The sequence below is a fragment of the Neofelis nebulosa genome, chromosome X, assembly GCF_028018385.1.
Source record: "Neofelis nebulosa isolate mNeoNeb1 chromosome X, mNeoNeb1.pri, whole genome shotgun sequence".
In the NCBI taxonomy this organism is placed as follows: Eukaryota; Metazoa; Chordata; class Mammalia; order Carnivora; family Felidae; genus Neofelis; species Neofelis nebulosa.
In genome coordinates, this window is record NC_080800.1 from 17763153 (window position 1) to 17784868 (window position 21716).

Consider the following 21716-nt stretch of genomic DNA (forward strand, 5'->3'; position numbering starts at 1 on the left):
TGGACAAAGTAATCATATAGCCATGGCTGACTTCGGTGGCTCCAGGATGTTTATTTTTTCTTAAAAAAAAAAAAAGGGAATGTATATTTAGAAATCATAATACAAATCTGGCACAGTAATGAATCTATAAAGAATTCCAGGATAGCATTATACTAGAATTTTAAGGAGAGTACTTTTTTATGTGAACATAAGGAAAGCACAATAAAATTAAATTATGTGGAAAACATTTTTAAAGATCCAAAAAAATATCTTAGTAAAGGTTGAGTTTGAAGAGTTTCTTCTCTCTCCTCAGTGGTGTGTTTATATGCATTGGTTTGTCTCTTAGTATTTTAACTATATTCTACTGCAATAGTGGTGGGAGGGGAAGACCTTTTGAAGTTTTCCAAAGCATAAAATTTTCTTTATAAATCACGCAGTGCTACTACCAGGAAACCCTAAATGGATACTCATTATTTATGATAATGACTTTTGAGGATATACAAAACTAAGCCTAGATGTGGGCTGGTACTGTTGCTCGGACAATTTAGTATTCATTAGGATTTAAATAATTTATTATCGTCAGTGATCTAAAAATATTTATTGAGTGCCTGAGTACAAATGTTATTTTTTCAGATGTTGCATATAATGAAAAGAAATGTTTCCATTTTGTCCAAGTAAATGCATTGTAAATAGATAAAAAGGACTAAAGTATGTAGGCTAAGGAACTTTTAAAATTAATACTTGGAATTTGTTTCAAATATACCATAATTTCCATTTATTTTCTGGCAGCCAAGTGGATGATCTTGAACTGATGAATTAATGTTTAATTTATATTTTCATTTATGATGTGGCATGGTATTTATCTTTGCTTGAACTCCTTAGTTGAATTTGTCATGGGGGAAAAATTGTCTCTTGTCATTTAGACCCTATAGATTTTCTTTCCCTTGTGATATATTAGATGGTCATTATTGCAAGTAACTTGAACATCTGGAATCTATTGTAGCTTTTTATTACAACAAAATGTTAGCTTTATTGTATGAATATAAATTCTTGATATCTTTTACATAATATGAGTCTGTATGCAGAGAAAATCTAATTATTTTTGTTGAAAATATCTCCTGAGATCATGCAGATTAATGTTTAAAACTAAACTCATATTTAAAATTATTTTGAAACTGAAACTCAGTCTATTTTTGTACAAAATGAGAGTGTAAAGAAACTAAATGTACTGTGCTAGTTTGGCAATTAGAAATTCTGTTTTTGAAAAAATGGCTTTAAATGTTTCATTTGTGTATTTAATCTGTAGAGCCAATGTGAAATGTGTATTATGGAATGTGAAAATAGATAATCAATGGAATAAAGTATTCATAACTGATAAATTCAGACAATCTTTATAGAGTGTACAGAACACCTTCAGAAATTAAGGAGACAGTTCCTTTCCTGACAGTCTAATGGGAGAGACTAAGACTAACAAATAAATAACTGGTGGAAACATTAAAAAATGTACAGTTAGTAGTTATCAGATAGGCCTTTCAAAAATATTTGGGTCTTGACTCAAGACATGCAGAATAAACAAACTTAGCTCATAATAGGGATTAGCTCACTGCCTTTTCAGGTTGTCAAAACAAAGTGATTAAAGTTACAGGGATCACAGTCTAACCCTAATGAGTTTTCTGGTCATTTATACCTTGAATTGACATTTTTACTTTTTTTTCCTTTTGACACTTGAATCTTTGCAAGCCTCGGTGGTTTTTGGATTTGTTAAGGAGCCATTTGGATGCTGAAAAAACAGCCTTACTTCTGCCTGCGTTTCCAAGTCTCTGAATGCTAAAAGATTAGTTTCTACACCCATTCAACTATTGGGACAGTAGTATTTCATTGTCAAGTGAAAGGCTAGAATAATTAAAGCCAGATGGGGCTTCATTTTAGATGACCTCTTGGGGCAGAACTGGAGCAGAATTTTGAAGAGCAATATGGTGCAAGGTGCAGAAGAATATGGCTATATTCACTGACAGAAAGACTATAGACAACCTCTAAGGTCATACCCACTCACATTCTCCTCCCATCCCTTGCTTATTGCTCTTTTTATGTTACAACTCGATACCTTATTTGACCTAATGAAAATCTTAGCCAATTCTTTTCAAATGGGTCATTTTAAAATTTCAGTAGATACCATCCTTCATGAATTCTCCTCTTCTCATTCCCAAAACAACAACAAGAAGACTGTTCCAACAAGTTTGTGGTCATTAAGCCAGTCAAAATGTTGAAGGGTTTGCCAGGGATGTACTTGTGGGATGATTATGCTTCTGTCTACCTTGTTTGCCAAGGACATTTATAGCTCTGAAATTAAACAGTAGCATTTTGAAAACACATTTAAGAAGACCAGTGACTCTCTATTCACTATGGATATTCTTTTCACTCAGAGCACCCAGTCAGCTTTTGGTCTTTGATGAATCCAAATTTAGTTTGGACTTTCATCTTCCATCCATTGCAAATCTTTTATCCCTAGCACTGCTTCTCTGTGTCCACAAAGCTAGGTGATGACTACTTTGAATTCCTTTCAATAGCTCTATTCTGTGTATCATCCTACAAAGAGAATTGCTTTCATGATACTATGCTGCTACTGTAAATGTCACAATAGACTGGAATCTGCTCTTGCAAAAGGGAAAAAAGAAAGCGAATCATCTGGTCAATAACTGGGAACTAAATTTCTTCATGTTTTTCTTTTCAGATATTGTTTTTATTGTTATTTCATTGAAATTCTTGTTAAATGGCTTCCCATTTTGTTACTGTTGGATGGACCATAGTATATTTCTCTAGACCTGACCTTCTGACTAGCATGATGACCACTAACTGCATGTGGCAATTGAAATATAAATTTACATTAATTAAAACTAAATAAAATTACAAATCCACTTTCTCCTTTGCACATTTTAATTGCTCAATAGCCACATATGCCTAGAAACTACTAAATTTTAGGCAGCACAGACATAGAACATAATTAGGATAATTCTATTATCACTGTAAGTTTTAATAAATATGTCTCTGTAACATCACTTTCTCCATGTACTCCTGGCTATGCAACTAACCCTTCCTTACTGCTCCTAAATACTAGCATTGTCTGAGCAGTCTTCAGTTATCTTCTCACTATACATTTTCTTTTTTAATGGATTTGTTGTTGTTTTCTTGTACCTTTAACTATCACTTCAGTGTAAATACTCCCAGATCTGACTCTATTTTAGATCCAATTCAGCTTTTTACTTGCTTACTGGACAAATTTGTATAAAATGACCTTTCAGCCACTTCTAATTTCACATGCCCCAAATATAATTATTTTATTCTCCTTAAATATTCTTCTACCATCTCTACTCGGCCATTCATCCATTTGCTCAGGTTTGAGCCCCTGGAGTAATGTTTAACTTTCCTCTCCACATTATTCTCTGTGTCTAATGTATCAGTCACCCAATTCTCATTCCTGGCTACATGTATGATATCCACCTCTCCTCATCTCCCCTTCCACCATCATAACCTCCGTTCAAGCTTTGATTATATATTATATTTTCTATTGAAAGAGCATTCCAACTGATCTTGCTGCCTTCAGTTTTTTTTTCTCTTCCAAATCCACAATTTCTTCCACATTGTTTTCATAAAGCATGTATTTGATCACATAGTTCCCATGCTCAGACATCTTTGAGCGCTTCCTTGTATCAGAGTAAAGTACATACTCCTCCATCTTCCCTAGAGATGAAATGTCTACTTGGTATATTTAGGAAGATACACAGCTTTGCAGAGATTCCTTATCTGAGACATGACGTGAAAGTTTCCTCCACGGGAATGGAAAAAGAACTGTTAGAAAATGAATAAGAAGAGACACCTATTAGAGTTGTTAGCTAGACCAGAGAGTTTGGACTTCACTTCTCCACCCCCTACCCTGATACACTCACTCACCATTTTATCATTGCTCTTTAACACCAGGCATGGCACTATGTAAGCTACCCTGACTTCAGCCCCTCCCAAAATAAAATCACAAGAAATTATCAGTTGATCAAGTTAAGTGCAATCCTGGTGGAATGGGACTTCAAAATAAATTATTACAGAATGACAAAAATTTTATTCCCTTCAAAACAAAACTTCTCCAGGTTAGCATTGGTAGCTCTCCACAATATGACCTCATGTTATTTTCTAGGCTTTCTTTCCTGTTGCATTCATTCCACATATCTTATGCTATAGCCTGGTATGCTTACTTCTGATTATGCCTTGTTAATCATGTTTGCACAGAGTGAAATGGTCTTTCCCTGTGATCCCCTAATAAATTTACAGATTTAAAAGCTATTTAAAGTCAGTAAAATATCTCCTCTAGAAGGTCATTCCAGAGTGAACAAGTTAGAATTTATCTCCTTTTTTATGGGATCTTCTGTTAGCATTTGTCATGTACCTTATATTATTATTTGAATGTTTTCTCCACTAAATAATTAAGTGATGATGGCCAAGGACCAAGTTTAATTTATCTTTGATACCTTAATAGTGCCTGATAGTGAATTGCATTTAGAAGATGTGCAAAAAAAAAAAAAAACCTTTTTTGGTGAATGGAATTGTGACTTGAGTAAATGAATGAGTGAATGAATAAAAGTAACAGTAACTCATGAATTAGTTACTTAAGCATTGAAGACATTTTGATAGTTTAGCAATAGAATATGTGAAGTATTTGGTATGATGGTATCATTATTAAAATTTTGCATAGATGAATCATTTAAATACTACATGTAAGCAAAACAATATTCTTAAATTATTTGTACAAGTATACTATAATATACCAAAAAGAGACATATGAAAATTTATGGCACTTATAGTTCCAAAGTTTTGTGAAATATAATTATATACAGCATTTGAGACATACACTATTTCCCTTCACTCTCTTGCTTTATGTATTCAGTATTAATAACCTGTGACCTGTTCCTATGACTCTAATACACAGTTGATGAGAAATATTACTTTTACTGCACATCTTGACCCCAGGTTGCTTAAAATTGTCTACAAAGTATGGAGTATCAATGATAACATACAGGATAGAAGTGTTTCTTTGTATTTTGTTCAGTATGGCAATTGCATCACTGTTTCACAAAAACTATAACTGATTATGATCCTGTGTGAGTACATAGCTCATCTGTGGGAGACAGTTTCTGTGCACACTTATACTTTTCAAAAAGAAAAAATGATGAAAACTGAATAAACACTCATTATTTTTATGAATATTGTCTTGTTAGGAATTTGATGCATTTAAATGTGCATCACATGGTTTGTAGAAGCATTATATATAAAAGGATAAAGAAGAAATTGCAAGTGTCATTTTGCATGCGTAGTAAAAGACAGCATGAGCTTCTGAAGAGAATTCCTGGGAGTATATAGTGGCATAGCTCTAAATCCAGTTTGAAAATCTAAATTTAATCCTAACCTAAAAATAAGTGGAACGTCAGAGGTGTACCTTTCCTTAGCATGAATAGGTTGTCAAAAATGTGGATTTCTCCATATTCAGTGCTATTTTCTTTGTAAAACGTGGGGTATGATCTTTTGGGAAAATATTTGGCCCTAAGTGTTAATAAAACCATACTTGAGAAGCAAATATTTTAAATTCACATCTGGATGGAAATAAAATAACTTATTAATAAAATTAATCCCCTAAGGTACCTAGGGCTATTTAAATACTTAGCATGATAAAATGAACTCCTTAACATGATAGCTTAACTAAATAAAACACAGTCATTTAGTTTCTATTCTTCTCCCTAATATAAAATAGCAGGTTAATATATACTTTTTTTGTATTGTTCTGTTTTGTTTTTATTATGCTGTGTCCAGCCTTTGTGAAAGCCTTTGGCTTTCAGTAATGAACAGGCCAGTCTGGCTGAAAGAAGGCAGAGATATAAACAAGTAGAAGCAGTTATTCAGAGTAGTAAGTGATTAAAGAAAGAAATAAGTTTAATAGGAGGGAAAAAAGAGAAACCAACCAATAAATTGGGGGAATGTGTAACAAAAGCACAAAGCTCTGAGGAATTGAAAATTGGAATGAGCCAGCAGATACTATTTTTGAATCAGTCTACTGTCTTACAGATTTTATATTTTTGATCATTTTTGGTTTGGCATTCTTCTATCACAGTATTTCCCATAAAATAGATTGTTTTTCACAGTACCATCTTTATCAAAATCATGCTAGGACCCCCACTCCAGGTCTACCCTATCTGTGTATCTGGGGCTGAACCTGGGAATATGCATTTTAACCCACTTTCCAAGTGATTGTTACATGTATACAGAGTAAAATCTGAAAACTACTGCAGTAGTTTAACAGTGTTTGAGTGCAGTTTTATTGCTTTTGCAGTAATGCCTTTATTTTCTTTGCCTAAAAACATACTTTTTCCAAAACCCAATTAAAGCTGCCTTTACTAATTCTTTTTAAGGCAGAGTTAGTTGTTTTCTCCTCTGCTTGCCCAGCCCTATGATCCTGCCTTTATTATAGTAATTGTGAGTGTCCCAAATATGTTAGTACAGATTTAAGCTTTAATAGGTTCACATGTGTGAATATGCTATAAATGTAACACACACATCCTTTGAAAATTTAATTATTTCAATTTCTTTTATAGTCCTTTAGTATTGTTTATTTCAAATAGTTTTTAATTTTAATATTTGTGACAGTTTTTTCGACTGATGTAAAACCTTGGCCGCCTCAGTCACCTGATGTATCTCTTTTAGACTTTGTCTTTTGGAGTCATGTCAGAATTATCACGTATGGATCAGTACTTCATTCTTTGAATAATCTTAAAGCTTGGATTATAGATGTATTTCTTTTAGTCACTGAGGAGCAGCAGCTGATGAAAAATTCTACAAAGTTTGAAATTTGACTTGAGCAGTGTATAGCACAACACAGTGGTCACTTTGCATTTTAATGAGAAATATGTCAATATTTTAAAATTTTAAATAATTGACCTTTGACATGTGGATTTGTATATTTTTGTCGCATTTATGCTTATAAAGTTATTGAAACAAACTTCATGAAGACTTTGGAATTCTACATATTTTAACTTACTTATGTGAATGCCTGTCTCCTTAAACTGTGTTTTTCCAAGTCAGGGGACATGTTTTATTTATCTCTGTATCATGAAGACAGTTGATTAATATTCACCGAAATAAGAGGAAAAGTACATCTATTATGCATTGTCCAATTTGCTTAATATATTCAGTATTACACAAGAATTAGTAAATATATTTGGATGTACTTTATATATTTAATGTTTATTTTTGAGAGAGAGAGAGAGAGAGAGAGAGAGAGAGAGAGAGAGAGAGAGAGAGAGACTGAGCATGAGCAGGGGAGGGGCAGAGAGAGAGGAAGATACAGAATCTGAAGCAGGCTCCAGGCCCTGAGCTGCCAGCAGAGATCCCGACACAGGGCTTGAACCCACAAACCGTGAGATCATGACCTGAGCCAAAGTCAGGTGTTTAACCAACTCTTGATTTCGGCTCAGACTATGTTTTCATGGTTAATGGGATCAAGCCCCGCATCAGGCTCTGCACTGACAACACCGAGTCTGCTTAGGATTCTGTCTTTCTCTGTCTCCACCCCTCCCCTACTCATGCACACACACTCTCTCTCTCTCTCAAAATAAAATTTAAAAAGGACTTTGTAAAGCTAATAAGTGATTTTTTAATTTAGTATCAAATGTATTAATATAAATAAAACTAATATTTAGTTTACTGTTTCCATCCATTGCAACTATTATTTTTTTTAGATTCCCAAATTGCTCCATCTTTGGCCAGTGAAAATCTCTTCATGTTGACTTCTGAGTCCTACTGACACAAACAATCCTTGTATAGTTTGATAGCTTCTTTCTATGTGTGTCACAGTATAATCCAGGCTCATCTTATACATTCATATCCCAGATCTGGAATCCACCATTTTCCTTAACCAAAGGCCCAAGAAATGGTATTTGAAAATCACTAACTGTGAGGAGTTTATTTATTACTCAGTTATGTCTTTTCAGTGGGCCTAAGAAGTACATACACACGTGTGTGCATGATGCATCAAGAGACTCTAGGTTTTACTGACCTTCTTATATATGTATCTGCTTTGTCTCATGCTAAAATTATTTAGGAAACCAAAAATGATAGAATGATAGTAGTATCACATAATTGTTCATTTGCTTTATCCTATGAAATGCAGTAGTTTCAGCAAAACATTAACAGACTAACAATAACTAACCAACAATATGATTGCTGACGATAGTGTAAGATTTTGTTTAATAGTTCTTTTGTTATGTCATACTAGGGATATGCAAGTAAAGTATTATATTTTAAAGAACTTGAAATAGTTATTCTCTGTGTGATTATTGCTGTGTGATCACTGGCAGGATATACATTTAGGTCATATTTACTTTTCTCCTTGAGGAAAATTCCTTTGAAGTCTGAACATTTAATCATATTCTCTGTTTCTGGGAAGGTAGGTAAATAATCAAACTTGTATCCATTATAGCTGAAGCAAGTTGTAGAGGCAGTTTGGGGAAACTGGTCAACTTTCCAACTTTTCCCAAATCATCTCTTACCAATGTAATTGTGTCTGAAATTAATTCTATAAAATTGCAGTCTTCCAAATTCTGATGTAAGTACAGTGCACTTTTCCAACATAAATGCTTTATCTATACCTTTCTTCCTCTGTACACATAATTCATACTTAATTTGTAAAGACATAGATATGGCTATATTTGTAACAAACTTCTTCTTTGGCACAGAAGCCCTGCAGAATTGCAAGACCCAATCCTTAAGTATTTCATTTAGTTTATGAAATGAATCAGACCTATATTTAACCTTAAAACTTTTACACCTGATAAGAATATGTACTACTTCTGACAAGGTATTGTGGTGAAATGGCATTATCAAAAACTATGTTCAACAGTATTCCTTTTTGTTAAAATTAAATTCAGGGAAAGAGATGAAATGGGCTATCATTCCTTAAAATATGCAGTACTGTGAAACATGGATATTTTTTCAAAATTAGATAGCCAAATAATAATTAGTTAACTTTCTATTTTGAAGTAAAGGTAATTAGTTTACATTTTAAAAATAAAGACACAGAACAACAGTAATTCATAGTTAAAATGTATTTATCACTGTATGCCAGATACTGTGCTAAGCCATTCATCCATCTTCTCACTTAATCCTCACAACACCCTTATTGTGTTACTACTAATGTCATGCCCATTTTATGAATTTCTTCAGGAAACTAAGCCATAGAAACAGAAGTTTCTAAGCAAAGATCACTTTGCTATATGTTTGCTCATTGTAAGTCTAACAATTGCAGGTAAAAAAACAATGGTGATTTTTTAAAATAATTTTTTTACAATTTCAAGGATTCAAATTTATGTTAAGAACTATGAACTTGATATGTACCAATTTTATAATATTAAGGATATTTAATAGCTGGAAATAATTGAAAATATAAAATCATTTTTGAGATTAAGATATGACTATAGAAGTAAATATTGGTATTTTTCCTAATGTTCCAATCTATAATAAATTAGTATTTGAAATGTTGGAAATATTTCAACGAAATGTATTTATCAGATGTAAAAGTTTAGATAGAAAATGGTTACAATATTTTTTCTGATGTATATTATTCTGTATTGTATTCTGTGTAAAATTAGAAAATATAGTTAAGCAAATATAAGAATACCTGTGTAACTGACCATCAGAGCTAACCACTATGAATATTTTGGTATATAGCTTTCCAGATTTTATTCACATTCTTATTGCTGGTTTTGCTTGAATTGTCAAGATTTTTTCAAATTGTCGTACATTTCCTAAGAAAGTATTTTAAAAGGAATGCTTGATTTGTTTTGAAAACTAATGCATATGTTTCTTTTTTTAAAGGATTGTACTGTGTATGAAACAGAGAATAAAATTCTTCATGTGGTAAGTTTATTTGGGTTTATTTTCATCTTCATTAGAAAACGGTTCTTTGTTTAACTAGTAATTAAATATAAAGCTGTAGCCTATAAAAAATGAGACCTGTATATTTTATAGGAAAATTACAAAAGAACATAAAAAGTATAAAAGAACAGGTTATATTAGTTAAAATAATTCTTTTGTATCCTAATAGGAAAATATCATATAATATGATAAACATTTTGAGATTGTAGTATATAGAAAGGTTGGAATATAATGAAGAATCTAGAAAAAGAGAGAACTTGAAATCAGAATTTTTTACCATTCATTTGAGAAAGATACCAGAGAAAAGTATTTGGTTGTATAATGGGGTAAACAACCTATCATCATTTGGGTGAAATAATTAATAAAATAATCAATCTGCCTTTGATCAGATTCTATACTCCCCAAACCTCCTTCCAAATTTTAATTTGGCAATATTTGTTGAATCAGTTAATCATTTTGTAGATATTACTAGAAATGGAGTATGAATATACTTTTATAGAAAAGTATCTCCTTTTTTGTTAATGAACAGTTTACTGCTTTTCTTTGTAAATCCGTATCTTGGTTGATGCTCATCTGTCCTGATAACTTCTTCATCTCTGTTAGAAATGAGTGACAACATAAGTAACATTAAAGAAGTTTAGAAATGAATGCTATATATTTACTTTGGCAATTTTGCATTCAAGCTAGTGACAATTTAAAGATCCTGTTTGATGATGATTGAGACTGTGGATGGCATTAACCAAATAGTTCAGCTCAGAAAGCACTTGTATTTTCTTTCTTTTTTTTTTTTACAGTTCTCCTATTCTTTTATTTATTTTTTTTTGTTAACATTGTTTTAAGGTTTTTTTTGAATTCCAGTAGTTAGCATACAGTGTAGTATTAGTTTCAGGTATTATAAAATAGTGATTCAACACTTCCACACATCACCCGCTGCTCATCACAAGTGCACTTCTTAATCCCTATCACCTATTTCACCCATCCCCCTCACCCCTCCCCTCTGGTAACCATCAGTTTGTTCTGTGTAGTTAAGACTCTGTTTCATGGTTTGACTCTCTCTCTTTTTTCCCCTTTGCTGTTTGTTTGGTTTCTTAAATTCCACATATGAGTGAAATCACATGGTATTTGTCTCTTTCCACTTCTCCCTTCCCAGCCTTTTAATGTAAAGATGGGCTAGCCTTTAGTAGAAGGTTATATTCTTGTGTGCTACTTTTCTCACAATAAGAATTCTTTTTTAAAAATAATAAAATAGTATACTATACCACTTGGTATATATGATGCTAGAATACTTTCTTGAAAACAAAATATTCATAAAGTATCTTTCCAGGTTTCCTGTAATGTAGAGGAAATCATGTTAAGTCTAAAGGACTGTCTGAACCCTAATTCTTTTTTTAAAAGTTTTTAATGTTTACTTTTGAGAGAGAGAGAGAAACAGAGTGCAAGTGGAGGAAGGGCAGAGAGAGAGACACACACAGAATCCAAAGCAGGCTCCAGGCTCTGAGCTGTCAGCACAGAGCTGGACATGGGGCTTGAACTCAAGAACTGCGAGATCATGACCTGAGCCACCCAGGCATCCCTGCACCCTAATTCTAACAGTTTGTATCTCAGTGACCTTAGTCAAGTAGTTTGTCTTTGATATTTTTAAGGTAAATTTTAACCATTAAAAAATTTTATTGTTGATTTACACATAACATTATATTAGTTTCAGGTATATAACATAATGATTAGATATTTGTAGGTGACTTGTTCTTAATGTGTAAAATGAGAATATTAATTTCTTCTAAGTACAATTGTTTATAGTCTCATTACCTTCTTTCCAATATTTATTTATGTTTTTTTTTTATTTTCCCTTTTTCTTATTTATATGTACCAGAAAATAAAAAGCCTGAGTTTTGATATAACTTGTTTAGAATCAAATTGTTACTGACTCTGAATGTTCTCCTTGTTCCTATGAGACTTGAGTCAGAGTGCTCATACAAATGAGTAGAGATTACAGTAACTTGAGATAGGCACTAGAACATCAACTGTCTCAGCCCAGACCCATTCCCTATAGCTATATTTTGTCTGGAGGCTAGGGGAGGCATTTATAAAGAGGAAGGATAACTTATCATTTATGAAAATCTGCTCTATCTTGGGAGTTACATAGGCAACACAAGTATCAGAGTATTCTTCAACAGCTGCGCAAACTGAGATAGTTAGGAAAGTTGTGAGGTGTATCTTTTCCTGAAATAGATCTTTATTTAGGGATGAGTGAAGAAAAAGAATGGGAAGGAGAAGGGGAACTGTCCCTCATATGTCAGAAGAAAATCTTTTTCCATGAAATAAGTTTATTAAGAACATCTATTTAATGATCTCAGTAAGAATCAAAAGAATACTGTTTGCATTAAAATAGAATACCATACTATAAAGAAAGTAAGGCCACTATAAACTGAACACAAAATAAACTAAAAAAAAGTCTTTAAAACTGAGAACATGGAAATAGAAATTAAACCATGCTGAAAGCAGTAAAAAGCATACTAATTATTACAGAAAATTGAAACAGTAAGACACAAAATAAACTTTTTTATTGCTCAGATTATTAGTAAATTAATAAAAAGACAAAAAATGAGAGAAGATAATGGCTATAGAGGATAGATTATGGTTAGCCCACCTTCAACTAATTATTAGTTTCTAAAGAAGAAAACAATAGGAAATAATTAAGGATATAATAGAATAATTTAGGAATACAAATTGGGAAAATTGAATTTCTCAACAAATTAAGAAAGTGAATTGGAAAAATCACGATTTCAAGATATTTTCTGTTAATATATTACAGTTTCTATGTCAAGAAGCAAGTACGTTTAACTAGTAAGAAGAGATACATGGGAAGTTTTCACTTCAAAGAAATTAAACTTATATTATATTCAAATGTCTACTCTGAAACCATAACTTCCAGAAGACAATGAAACAAAATCCACAAATCGTTTTTTTCTGTTTACTTTATTTTTTATTTAAATCCAAGGTAGTTAACATATAGTATAATAATGGTTTCAGGAGTGGAATTTAGTGATTCATCACTTAATATAACACCTGGTGCTTACCCTAACAAGTGTCCTCTTTAATGCATGTCACCCATTTAGCCCATCCCCCCACCCAACACTCCTCCAGCAACCCTTAGTTTGTTCTCTGTATTTAAGAGTCTCTTATGGTTTGCCTCCATCTCCGTTTGTATTTTAATTTTCCTTCCCTTCCTGTGTTCATGTGTTTTGTTTCTTAAATTCTACATATGAGTGAAATCATAAATATTTATCTGACTTATTTCACTTAGTGTAATGTATTGTAGTTCCATCCACGATACTGCAAATGGTAAGATTTCATTCTTTTTCATCACCAAGTAATATTCCAGTGTGTGTGTGTGTGTGTGTGTGTGTGTGTGTATACACACACACACAGATACCACATCTTCTTTACCTATTTGTCAGTCGATGGACATTGGGCTCTTTCCATAATCTGGCTATTGTCAATAGTGCTGCTGTAAACCCTGGGGTGTATGTGCCCCTTCAAATCAGCATTTTTGTATCCTTTGGGTAAATACCTAGTAGTGCAATTGCTGGGTCGTAGGGTAGTTCTATTTTTAATTTTTTGAGGAAACTCCATACTGTTTTCCAGAGTGGCTGTGCCAGTTTGCATTCCCACCAGCAGTGCAAAAGTGTTCCCCTTTCCCTGCATCCTCACCAACATCTGTTGTTTCCTGAGTTTTTAATTTTAGCCATTCTGACAGGTTTGAGATGGTATCTCCTTGTGGTTTTGATTTGTATTTCCCTGATGATGAGTGATGTTGAGCATCTTTTCATGTGTCCATTAACCATCTGGATGTCTTCTTAGGAGAAGTGTCTGTTCATGTCTTTTGCCCATTTCTTCACTGGATTATTTTGTTTTTGGGTGCTGAGATTGATAAATTCTTTATAGATTTTGGATACTAACCCCTTATCTGATATGTCATTTGCAAATATCATCTCCCATTCGTTGGTTGCCTTTTAGTTTTGTTGATTGTTTGCTTTGCAGTGCAGAAGCTTTTTATCTTGATGAGGTCCCAAAGGTTTGTGTTTACTTTTGTTTCCCTTGCCTCTGGAGACACATCAAGAAGTTGCTGCAACCTAGGTCAAAGAGTTTACTTCCTGTTTTCTCCTCTAGGATTTTGATCATTTCCTGCCCCACATTCAGGTCTTTCATCCATTTTGAGTTTATTTTTGTGTATGATGTAAGAAAGTGGTCCAGGTTCATTTTTCTGCATGTCGCTGTCCAGTTTTTCCAGCACCGTTTGCTGAAGAGACTGTCTTTATTCCATTGGATATTCTTTCCTGCTTTGTCGAAGATGAGTTAGCCATATGTTTGTGGGTCCATTTCTGGGTTCTGTATTCTGTTCCATTGATCTATATATCTGTTTTTGTGCCAATACCATGCTGTCTTGATGATTACAGCTTTGTAATACAGCTTGAAGTCCCAAACTGTGATGCCTCCAGCTTTGGTTTTCTTTTTCAACATTACTTTGGCTATTTGGGGTCTTTTCTGGTTCCATACAAATTTCAGAACTGTTTGTTCTAGCTCTGTGAAGAATGCTGGTGTTATTTTGATAGGCATTGCATTGAATGTGTAGATTGCTTTGTGTAGTATCTACATTTTAGCAATATTCCGATCCATGTGCATGGAATGTTTTTTCCATTTTGTTTGTGTCTTCTTCAATTTCTTTCATAAGCTTGCTATAGTTTTCAGCATACAGATCATTTACCTCTGTGGTTATGTTTATTCCTAGGTATTTTATGGTTTGGGGTCCTATTGTAAATGGGATCGATTCCTTGATCTCTCTTTTTGCTGTTTCATTATTGGTGTATAGAAATGTAACCAGTTTCTGTATGTTGATTTTATACCCTGCTCCTTTGCTGAATTCATTTATCGGTTCTAGCATTTTTGGGGGGGAAGTCTTTCAGGTTTTCCCCATAGAGTATCATGTCATCTGAAGAGTGAAAGTTTGACTTCTTCCTTGCTGATTTGGATTCCTTTTTTTTTCTTTTTGTTGTCTGATTGAAAATCCATAAGAAAAGTAATGCCCCAAAATGTTTATACCTCAATTATCATTCATGTGTGAGAGCAACAAAAAGATATTTCTAAATCAGCAAGGTCACTAAAGTACCTTGTTGAAAAATGGATTTGAGTAAGTTTACTAAATAAATGAAGCAAAAGTTTCAAATTCTAGAATAGGAAACTTGTGGTAGCAAAGGGCTGGAGATGAAGAACAAAACCAGATGCTATGGTGTCTTAGTCCATTCACAGTACTATAACAAAAATACCCTAGTCTGGGGGGCTTAAACAACACACCTTTCTCACATTTCTGCAGGCTGGGCAGTCCAAGATAAGGGCACCTGCAGATTCGGTGTCTAGTGAGAGCCTGTTTCCTGACTTATAGAGGGTCTTCACATTGATGGAAGGGGTCAGGGAGTCTTCTGGGATCTCTTATAAGGACATTAATCCAATTTAAGAGGGCTCTTCCCTTATGGACCTAGTCACCTCTCAAAAAGGCTCCACTCCCAAAAACCATCACAGTGGGGGTTAGGTTTCAACATAAGAATTTAGGGGGAAGCACAAACACTGAACCTGTCCCAGATAGTGAAGAATAAAAAAATATGAGTGCTGTTTTTTAAATGAGGGTTGTTAAATAAACCAAATAGATAAATATCATTGGATAAATCAGAAAGATAATGCAAATATCATTGCATTTATATATTTCTTAAAGAGACAAGCTCAGCATCCCTAAATTAAATCACAAAGACTACCATTACTTTCCAGTGGCAGTTTTCCTCAGAAAACAAGGAATCCCTGTAACACAGTAATGAAATTCAAACTTTCACCTATCAATTAATAAACACAAATACACACACACACACACACACACACACACACAAATACAGACTAAAAATACTCAAATGCTGGCAAAAAATCTAATGAAATTGAATGGACGTACCTTACCGCTAATCATGTGCACTCATTAAACCTTTTTAAGTTTTAGGCAATTTCAAGACTCAAAAACATTAATGCTAATATTTTTGTAGTATTTATAGTATGCTGCAGGTACTATTTCAAGTGCTAAATATAAGCTAATCATTTGGTCCTCATAACAACCTTGGAAAATACATATTAATACCATCATGTCCATTTTACAGATGAGGAAACTAAAGCATAAAGAGGTTAGTTGACTTTCCCAAAGTGACACAGATGGAAAGGATTTAAGGTAGGATTTAACTCAAGCAGTCTGGCTCTAGAGTCTATATTCCTAAACTATCTTGGGAATCTGGTCTAAAATAAATTATAAAATACAACAGAAAGTATTTAGAGTAGCATTATGTATAATAGTGAAAAACATAAAATAATAGGGTGATGCTTCAGTAAATTATGGTGCAATTACAGGATGAAATATTTATTATTCATAGTTACTGTTTCAAATTATATCTGATTATATAATTTAGGAATAAGTGATATTTATAAATATACATAAAATATGTTCCAATGTTAAAAGTAAGATTCTAAATAATAATGTTAAGTAAAAACCAGATTAAAAATATTATAAACATAACAAATCATCACTGTTGAAACTTTGAAAAAAAATATTCTATATGAATATTTATTGTGTTTGCTTGGTAAGGTAACAGCTGATTTTTTTTTAATTTCAAATATCTTCCCAATTTTCTTCAATTAGTTTGTATTGCTTTTATAATGGAAAATTATACAAGTATGTATTCTATTATATTCATAATTCTGATAGTTTTTTTTTTTTTAATTTTTTTTTCAACGTTTTTTATTTATTTTTGGGACAGAGAGAGACAGAGCACGAACGGGGGAGGGGCAGAGAGAGAGGGAGACACAGAATCGGAAACAGGCTCCAGGCTCCGAGCCATCAGCCCAGAGCCTGACGCGGGGCTCGAACTCACGGACCGCGAGATCGTGACCTGGCTGAAGTCGGACGCTTAACCGACTGCGCCACCCAGGCGCCCCATAATTCTGATAGTTTTAAATGGATAATTTTATGATACACCTGCTAGATTTCTTGATGTTCACTGTTTTTATCTTTGAAACAGGATTTTTTTAATGCTTAAAATTCAAAAGCAGTAGACTCTGAAGACCAAAAGACTTGTTAGAAAAAAGTTGGTTGGTTGGTTGGTTGCAGTGGTATACGGAGATGTCTGTTAATATGAAACATGAGAAGGAGCAAAAGGAAATGACAACTTGGGTTTCCTTTAATTTGTCATTAAGTATAATGGAACTGATGGCACAGTGCAGCCATAAAGGACAGAAAGGAAATGCAGATCATATGTGCACTATGTATCTGCGTGATTGTTGTCTAATGATAAGCAGTAAGGTATTTCCCCTCTGTTGATCTGGTATTTCCCTCTCAGTTAGGCCTTGGCTCTGATTACACATTCTCTGATAGGTTGAAGCCCATCTGTTTTTGCTCTGCACAGATGCTTGTTTTGTACACAGTAAATCAGTTATAAGGAATCTGGAGTTCTCTTGAGTTCCGTACCCTACTTTCTCCTCACTCCCACCTTTCACTACAGTGTTTGAATGTGGAGAGAGGAGCATTCCTGAGAAGCTATTTTAGACCCTGTGCTTCAGCAGACTTAAACTGTGCTTGTCATAGCCCTGCTGCTCTTGTTGATGAGCCTGGAACACTTGCCAGCTTTGATAAACTCATGGAAATCTCAGACCAGGCAAGATCATTAAGTTACATTGTTTAAATCAGATTATACTGAGCTCAAATGCACCTTTTACATTGACCAACTGTGTGGTCTTGTGTATGGCACTTGCTTTGTAGTGGCATTTTATCTCCTATTGCTTTCATAAAAATAATGGGAAGAATAAACACAGTGAATGCCTACTTTATTATGTTAGTGTTAAGATTATCTTTTTTTTATACAGTACTTTACAGTTTATAGGAAGGAAATTCTCATGAATGCTCTCTTCTCTCTTTTCTCTTTTCCCTCTAAGCTATTTTTTTTCTTTACTAATTTAGGTTTGATCATGAATTAGGCTTATTTTGGCATGTTAACTAATTGTTTTATTTCATAAACATTCTGTGTAATTTTTTTCTGTCTTTGCATGTATGAGTTCTTCACTCCTAAACTCCATCTGGACTGAAAGTATTATGCCTTCTCTGATATCTAGTCTTGAGATGGCTAAAACTACACAGAAGCAACAGATCCAAGGGAAGAGCTTGGAGGGGAAAATAAAGAGCTCATTTGAGATTTTTCCCCACTATCTATGTCATATCATTTTTGTAAGCATAGCTTTCTTATGATTTTGTCAAACCTTGAGGATATAGGTACCAGGTAGCAGAATGCCCTATAATAAAATAAAAATGATATTAATATTTTATCTTTAGAGATTTCTTGAAAATAGTGGCACTCAAATGACACCATAAAAATAATTTTACATTGGTTTTCAAAAGGTCCCTAATGCTTTGAAAAGGCAGCTTTGGTAATTATAGCTAGACTCTTCTCTTAAAGCTGTGGTTTGGAGCCATTGCAAATGGAGGGGGTTTTGTTTTGTTTTGTTTTGTTTTTTTGCATGGTTGACATTTTGGTTATAACGGTAGCATTTGGACATGCAAATTTTGAGCCATCTCATTAAAACATGAATTCTAACAGTTTTATAGATGAAAAGAATTAAGATATTTCTTTGTTGTCACAGTTAATGTGACCCTTCTGTCTTGGCCCCCTTCACTGTCATTTTTGTGGTCACCCTGAAGATACATGCTAACACTATTACTGAAATAGGCATTGATTTCTTGAGTGTTCTATTAGATTATCTTCAGGTTTTGACATTTTGATGGTTAATTTCCTTATAAATTATTTTAACTGTAACTTCCACAATCAATGTTTTAAGGAGGAAAGAAGAAATCAGATAGAATATCATGGAGGTAAAAAAAATCTTTGTCTTTTCTGAAACAAAAAGAAAATATGTGTATACACTAAAGGGAATGTGGCCATACATAACAAATTAAGATAATCTGTTTTTAATATGTTTTATTATGATCTGCGTAGACAGTATGTACATCAGTATATTTATATGGTTGTTCTTGCTAACAATACATTTGCTGATCACATTATACATTATAAAATGCTTACGCAGACTGGGTGTGCAATTGTTCTCAGAGAATATTTGTTTTTGTTGAGGAGTCAAGTGAAACAAGAGTTATGTAGTAGAAAGAGTATCAATTTGAGAGTTAAAGAGATTTGGTGTCCTGACCTCATTCTGGCACTTACTAGCTGTGAAGAAACTAAATTAGCCTTTCTCATTAAGTTGGGTTATAGGAGTAAGATCTAAATGCCATAATTCTTTGGTGATAATTCAGAAAATCAGTAGAAAACATTATGGTCACATGAAGTGATAAATTGAAGGGCTATCTTCATCTGAGACCATTCTTTTTATGATCAAAGACACTATGGATGTTTTTGACACTATGAATTTTTTTTAACTACAGTTACAGTCACTGTAAATATCAAGATATCTTCATCAAGGCAATGGGATCAGTCTGGAGGCAGAAATCAAACTATAACTTAAACAACAGAAGCTTAATCTAAATAATTATTAAGCTATCATAGAAAAGTACCTATGTAAAGACACTGTAAAGCTTTCCCTAGAATGAAGGAAGGTGGTATATACAATGAAGGACAGCTGATAGGCAAACACCCTCCCACCAGGCTGAGGTGGATCAGAACTCATTAGAGCCAGAGGGTTGCCTAAGCCAGAGCTGGCCCACAGTTTCCAGGCAAGCAAGAAACAGCCTTCTAGGATATAGGCAACTGTTGCTGGTAGGAGACTCATAGAGAGAGTGGAGTGCTGCTGTGGGTATGAGGCTGAGAGGGCCCCAGGATGATGGTCACTGAGCCCAGGCTGAGACTTTGAGTTCACTGAGGGACTGCATGATCATGGCACCACTGGGTGTTGTCACACACATCCATCACTGATGGACCATGCAGCAGGAACAAGACCAAGCAAAAATGCAGCACAAGGGAACCTGAAAGAGAAGCCTCATTCCCCTTGTCACATTTCTTTGGTGCCCTCTACTGATAAAAGCTTAACATAATGCTTGGTGTAAAGCAGAAATTCTTGACAAGTCCCAGCCATTATCACAGAGCAAGCACTGAAGGGTGAATTTGGAACTGAGAGCCAGTAAAGTCATAACTGGCACAGTGCAATTAGTTCTTTCCTCCAAAAAAAACCACATATGGCAATTTTGAATTTCTCAGCTGTAAGTGAAGACATTACCCTCCAAGTCTCTGCTATTTTTCAATATTTGCCCATAAACTAACACTCTCTCTCTCTCTCTCTCTCTCTCTCTCTCTTTCTCTCTCTGTGTGTATGTATACCTATACCATATGTGTATGTGTGTGTGTGTGTACGTATATATATATATATATACGTACACACACACACACACACACACACAGTGCCTGGATTTTCCAGCATTTCATTTAATTATAATGAACTCCTTCAGTCTTGCTATTTGACTCTAAAGTAAAAGGGCATCCTCTTCCTAATAACCCACTTCTTAGTTGAGCCACTTGCATGTCCAGACCCTTGTTAATTTTGAGCCTGGAAATTTTCACCCTAATGAGTGTTCTCTCAACTATCTGGGGACCCACTGCAAGCCTGTCTGGCTCTATTTCTCGCCCCTGAGAGAGCAGGCAAATACAATGGAGATTTTCCTAGATTAAATACTGGTTTCCAGCTGACTGTTTTCCTGTCAGAAACCAGAGGAGAGTGGAGTGTCTTGTGTCAACTTTAATTCAGACCAGGATGCTTCAGAGATGCAGTTGGAAATAATTTGGAAGTGTCATGGGTCTACTTCTTGCTCATCAAAGCAGGTACACATTTGGGACTGATGTTCTCTCACTGTTGGGTACTGACCTCATCCTTCATAGCCTCATCATTCGTGAATGATGGTTGTTTTAAAGTGTTATTGCCTCTTTTCCATTATCAGGAACACAAGGACAACATGTTTAATGTAAGTGACATTAAGGACAAAGCCAAATAGATTACCTGAAACACCAGGTTGTGAAATCCTTGAATGTAATAGTGGGCATTTGAATCATTAGCAGATACTCAGTGATTGTTGAATGAATGAATGGCTGTATGAAGAGTGGTGGTGGTTTCTTTTCATTCTGTTAGTTGTTTTGTTGTGTTTTTCTCCCCACCATCAGAATTTGAAACCTAAAGGAATTGCAGAGCTTTCTAGGCCTTGTTGGAACAAAGTTCATATTACCTTTATTTATTTGCTCCTACAGTTGTATTCTGAAGCTATTTGAAACTCTTAATCTTCACTGTATATAGATATGATTTTTTACATTGGGTTAAAATTGAAATTTCATTCTATTTGTTTTTTAGGGTTAAAAGATTGTTTCTCATTCAATTCTGTTTACTCATATAAGCAAGAAATTCTTCCTGGGTTGGGGAATATTTACATAGAATAATGCTTTTGAATATCAATTTAAATTCTGTTTGTGGATTTTACTCTTTCAAAGTTACCTCTGATTCTTTACTCCTTGTATCTTATTAGGGAGCCATCATAATTAGAACTACAAAATTGTTAGCTCAACAGAGATATAGGAAGTATTAAGATACTAAGAATACTATATTTCTGAATGAGGCTTATATCATTTAGAGTTCTCACTATTAATATTAGAATAAATGTATACTATTTTGTAAAAACAAAACCTCTTATTCACAAAATACAA

General features: G+C 33.9%; 1 protein-coding gene across 6 annotated transcripts in view; it reads left to right on the forward strand.

Annotated features, from left to right (window-relative positions):
* Nucleotides 1–21716, forward strand: part of CNKSR2 (connector enhancer of kinase suppressor of Ras 2) — a 299979-nt gene that overhangs the window by 118736 nt on the left and 159527 nt on the right. For 5 of the 6 annotated variants that reach the window (XM_058713719.1, XM_058713721.1, XM_058713722.1 and 2 more), the window contains exon 5: nt 9889–9930. The exons of the other annotated variant lie outside the window; for it this stretch is intronic. In XM_058713719.1, the coding sequence (XP_058569702.1) occupies nt 9889–9930 (42 nt within the window). The remainder of the gene's footprint in view (nt 1–9888; nt 9931–21716) is intronic. 6 annotated transcript variants of the gene reach the window in all.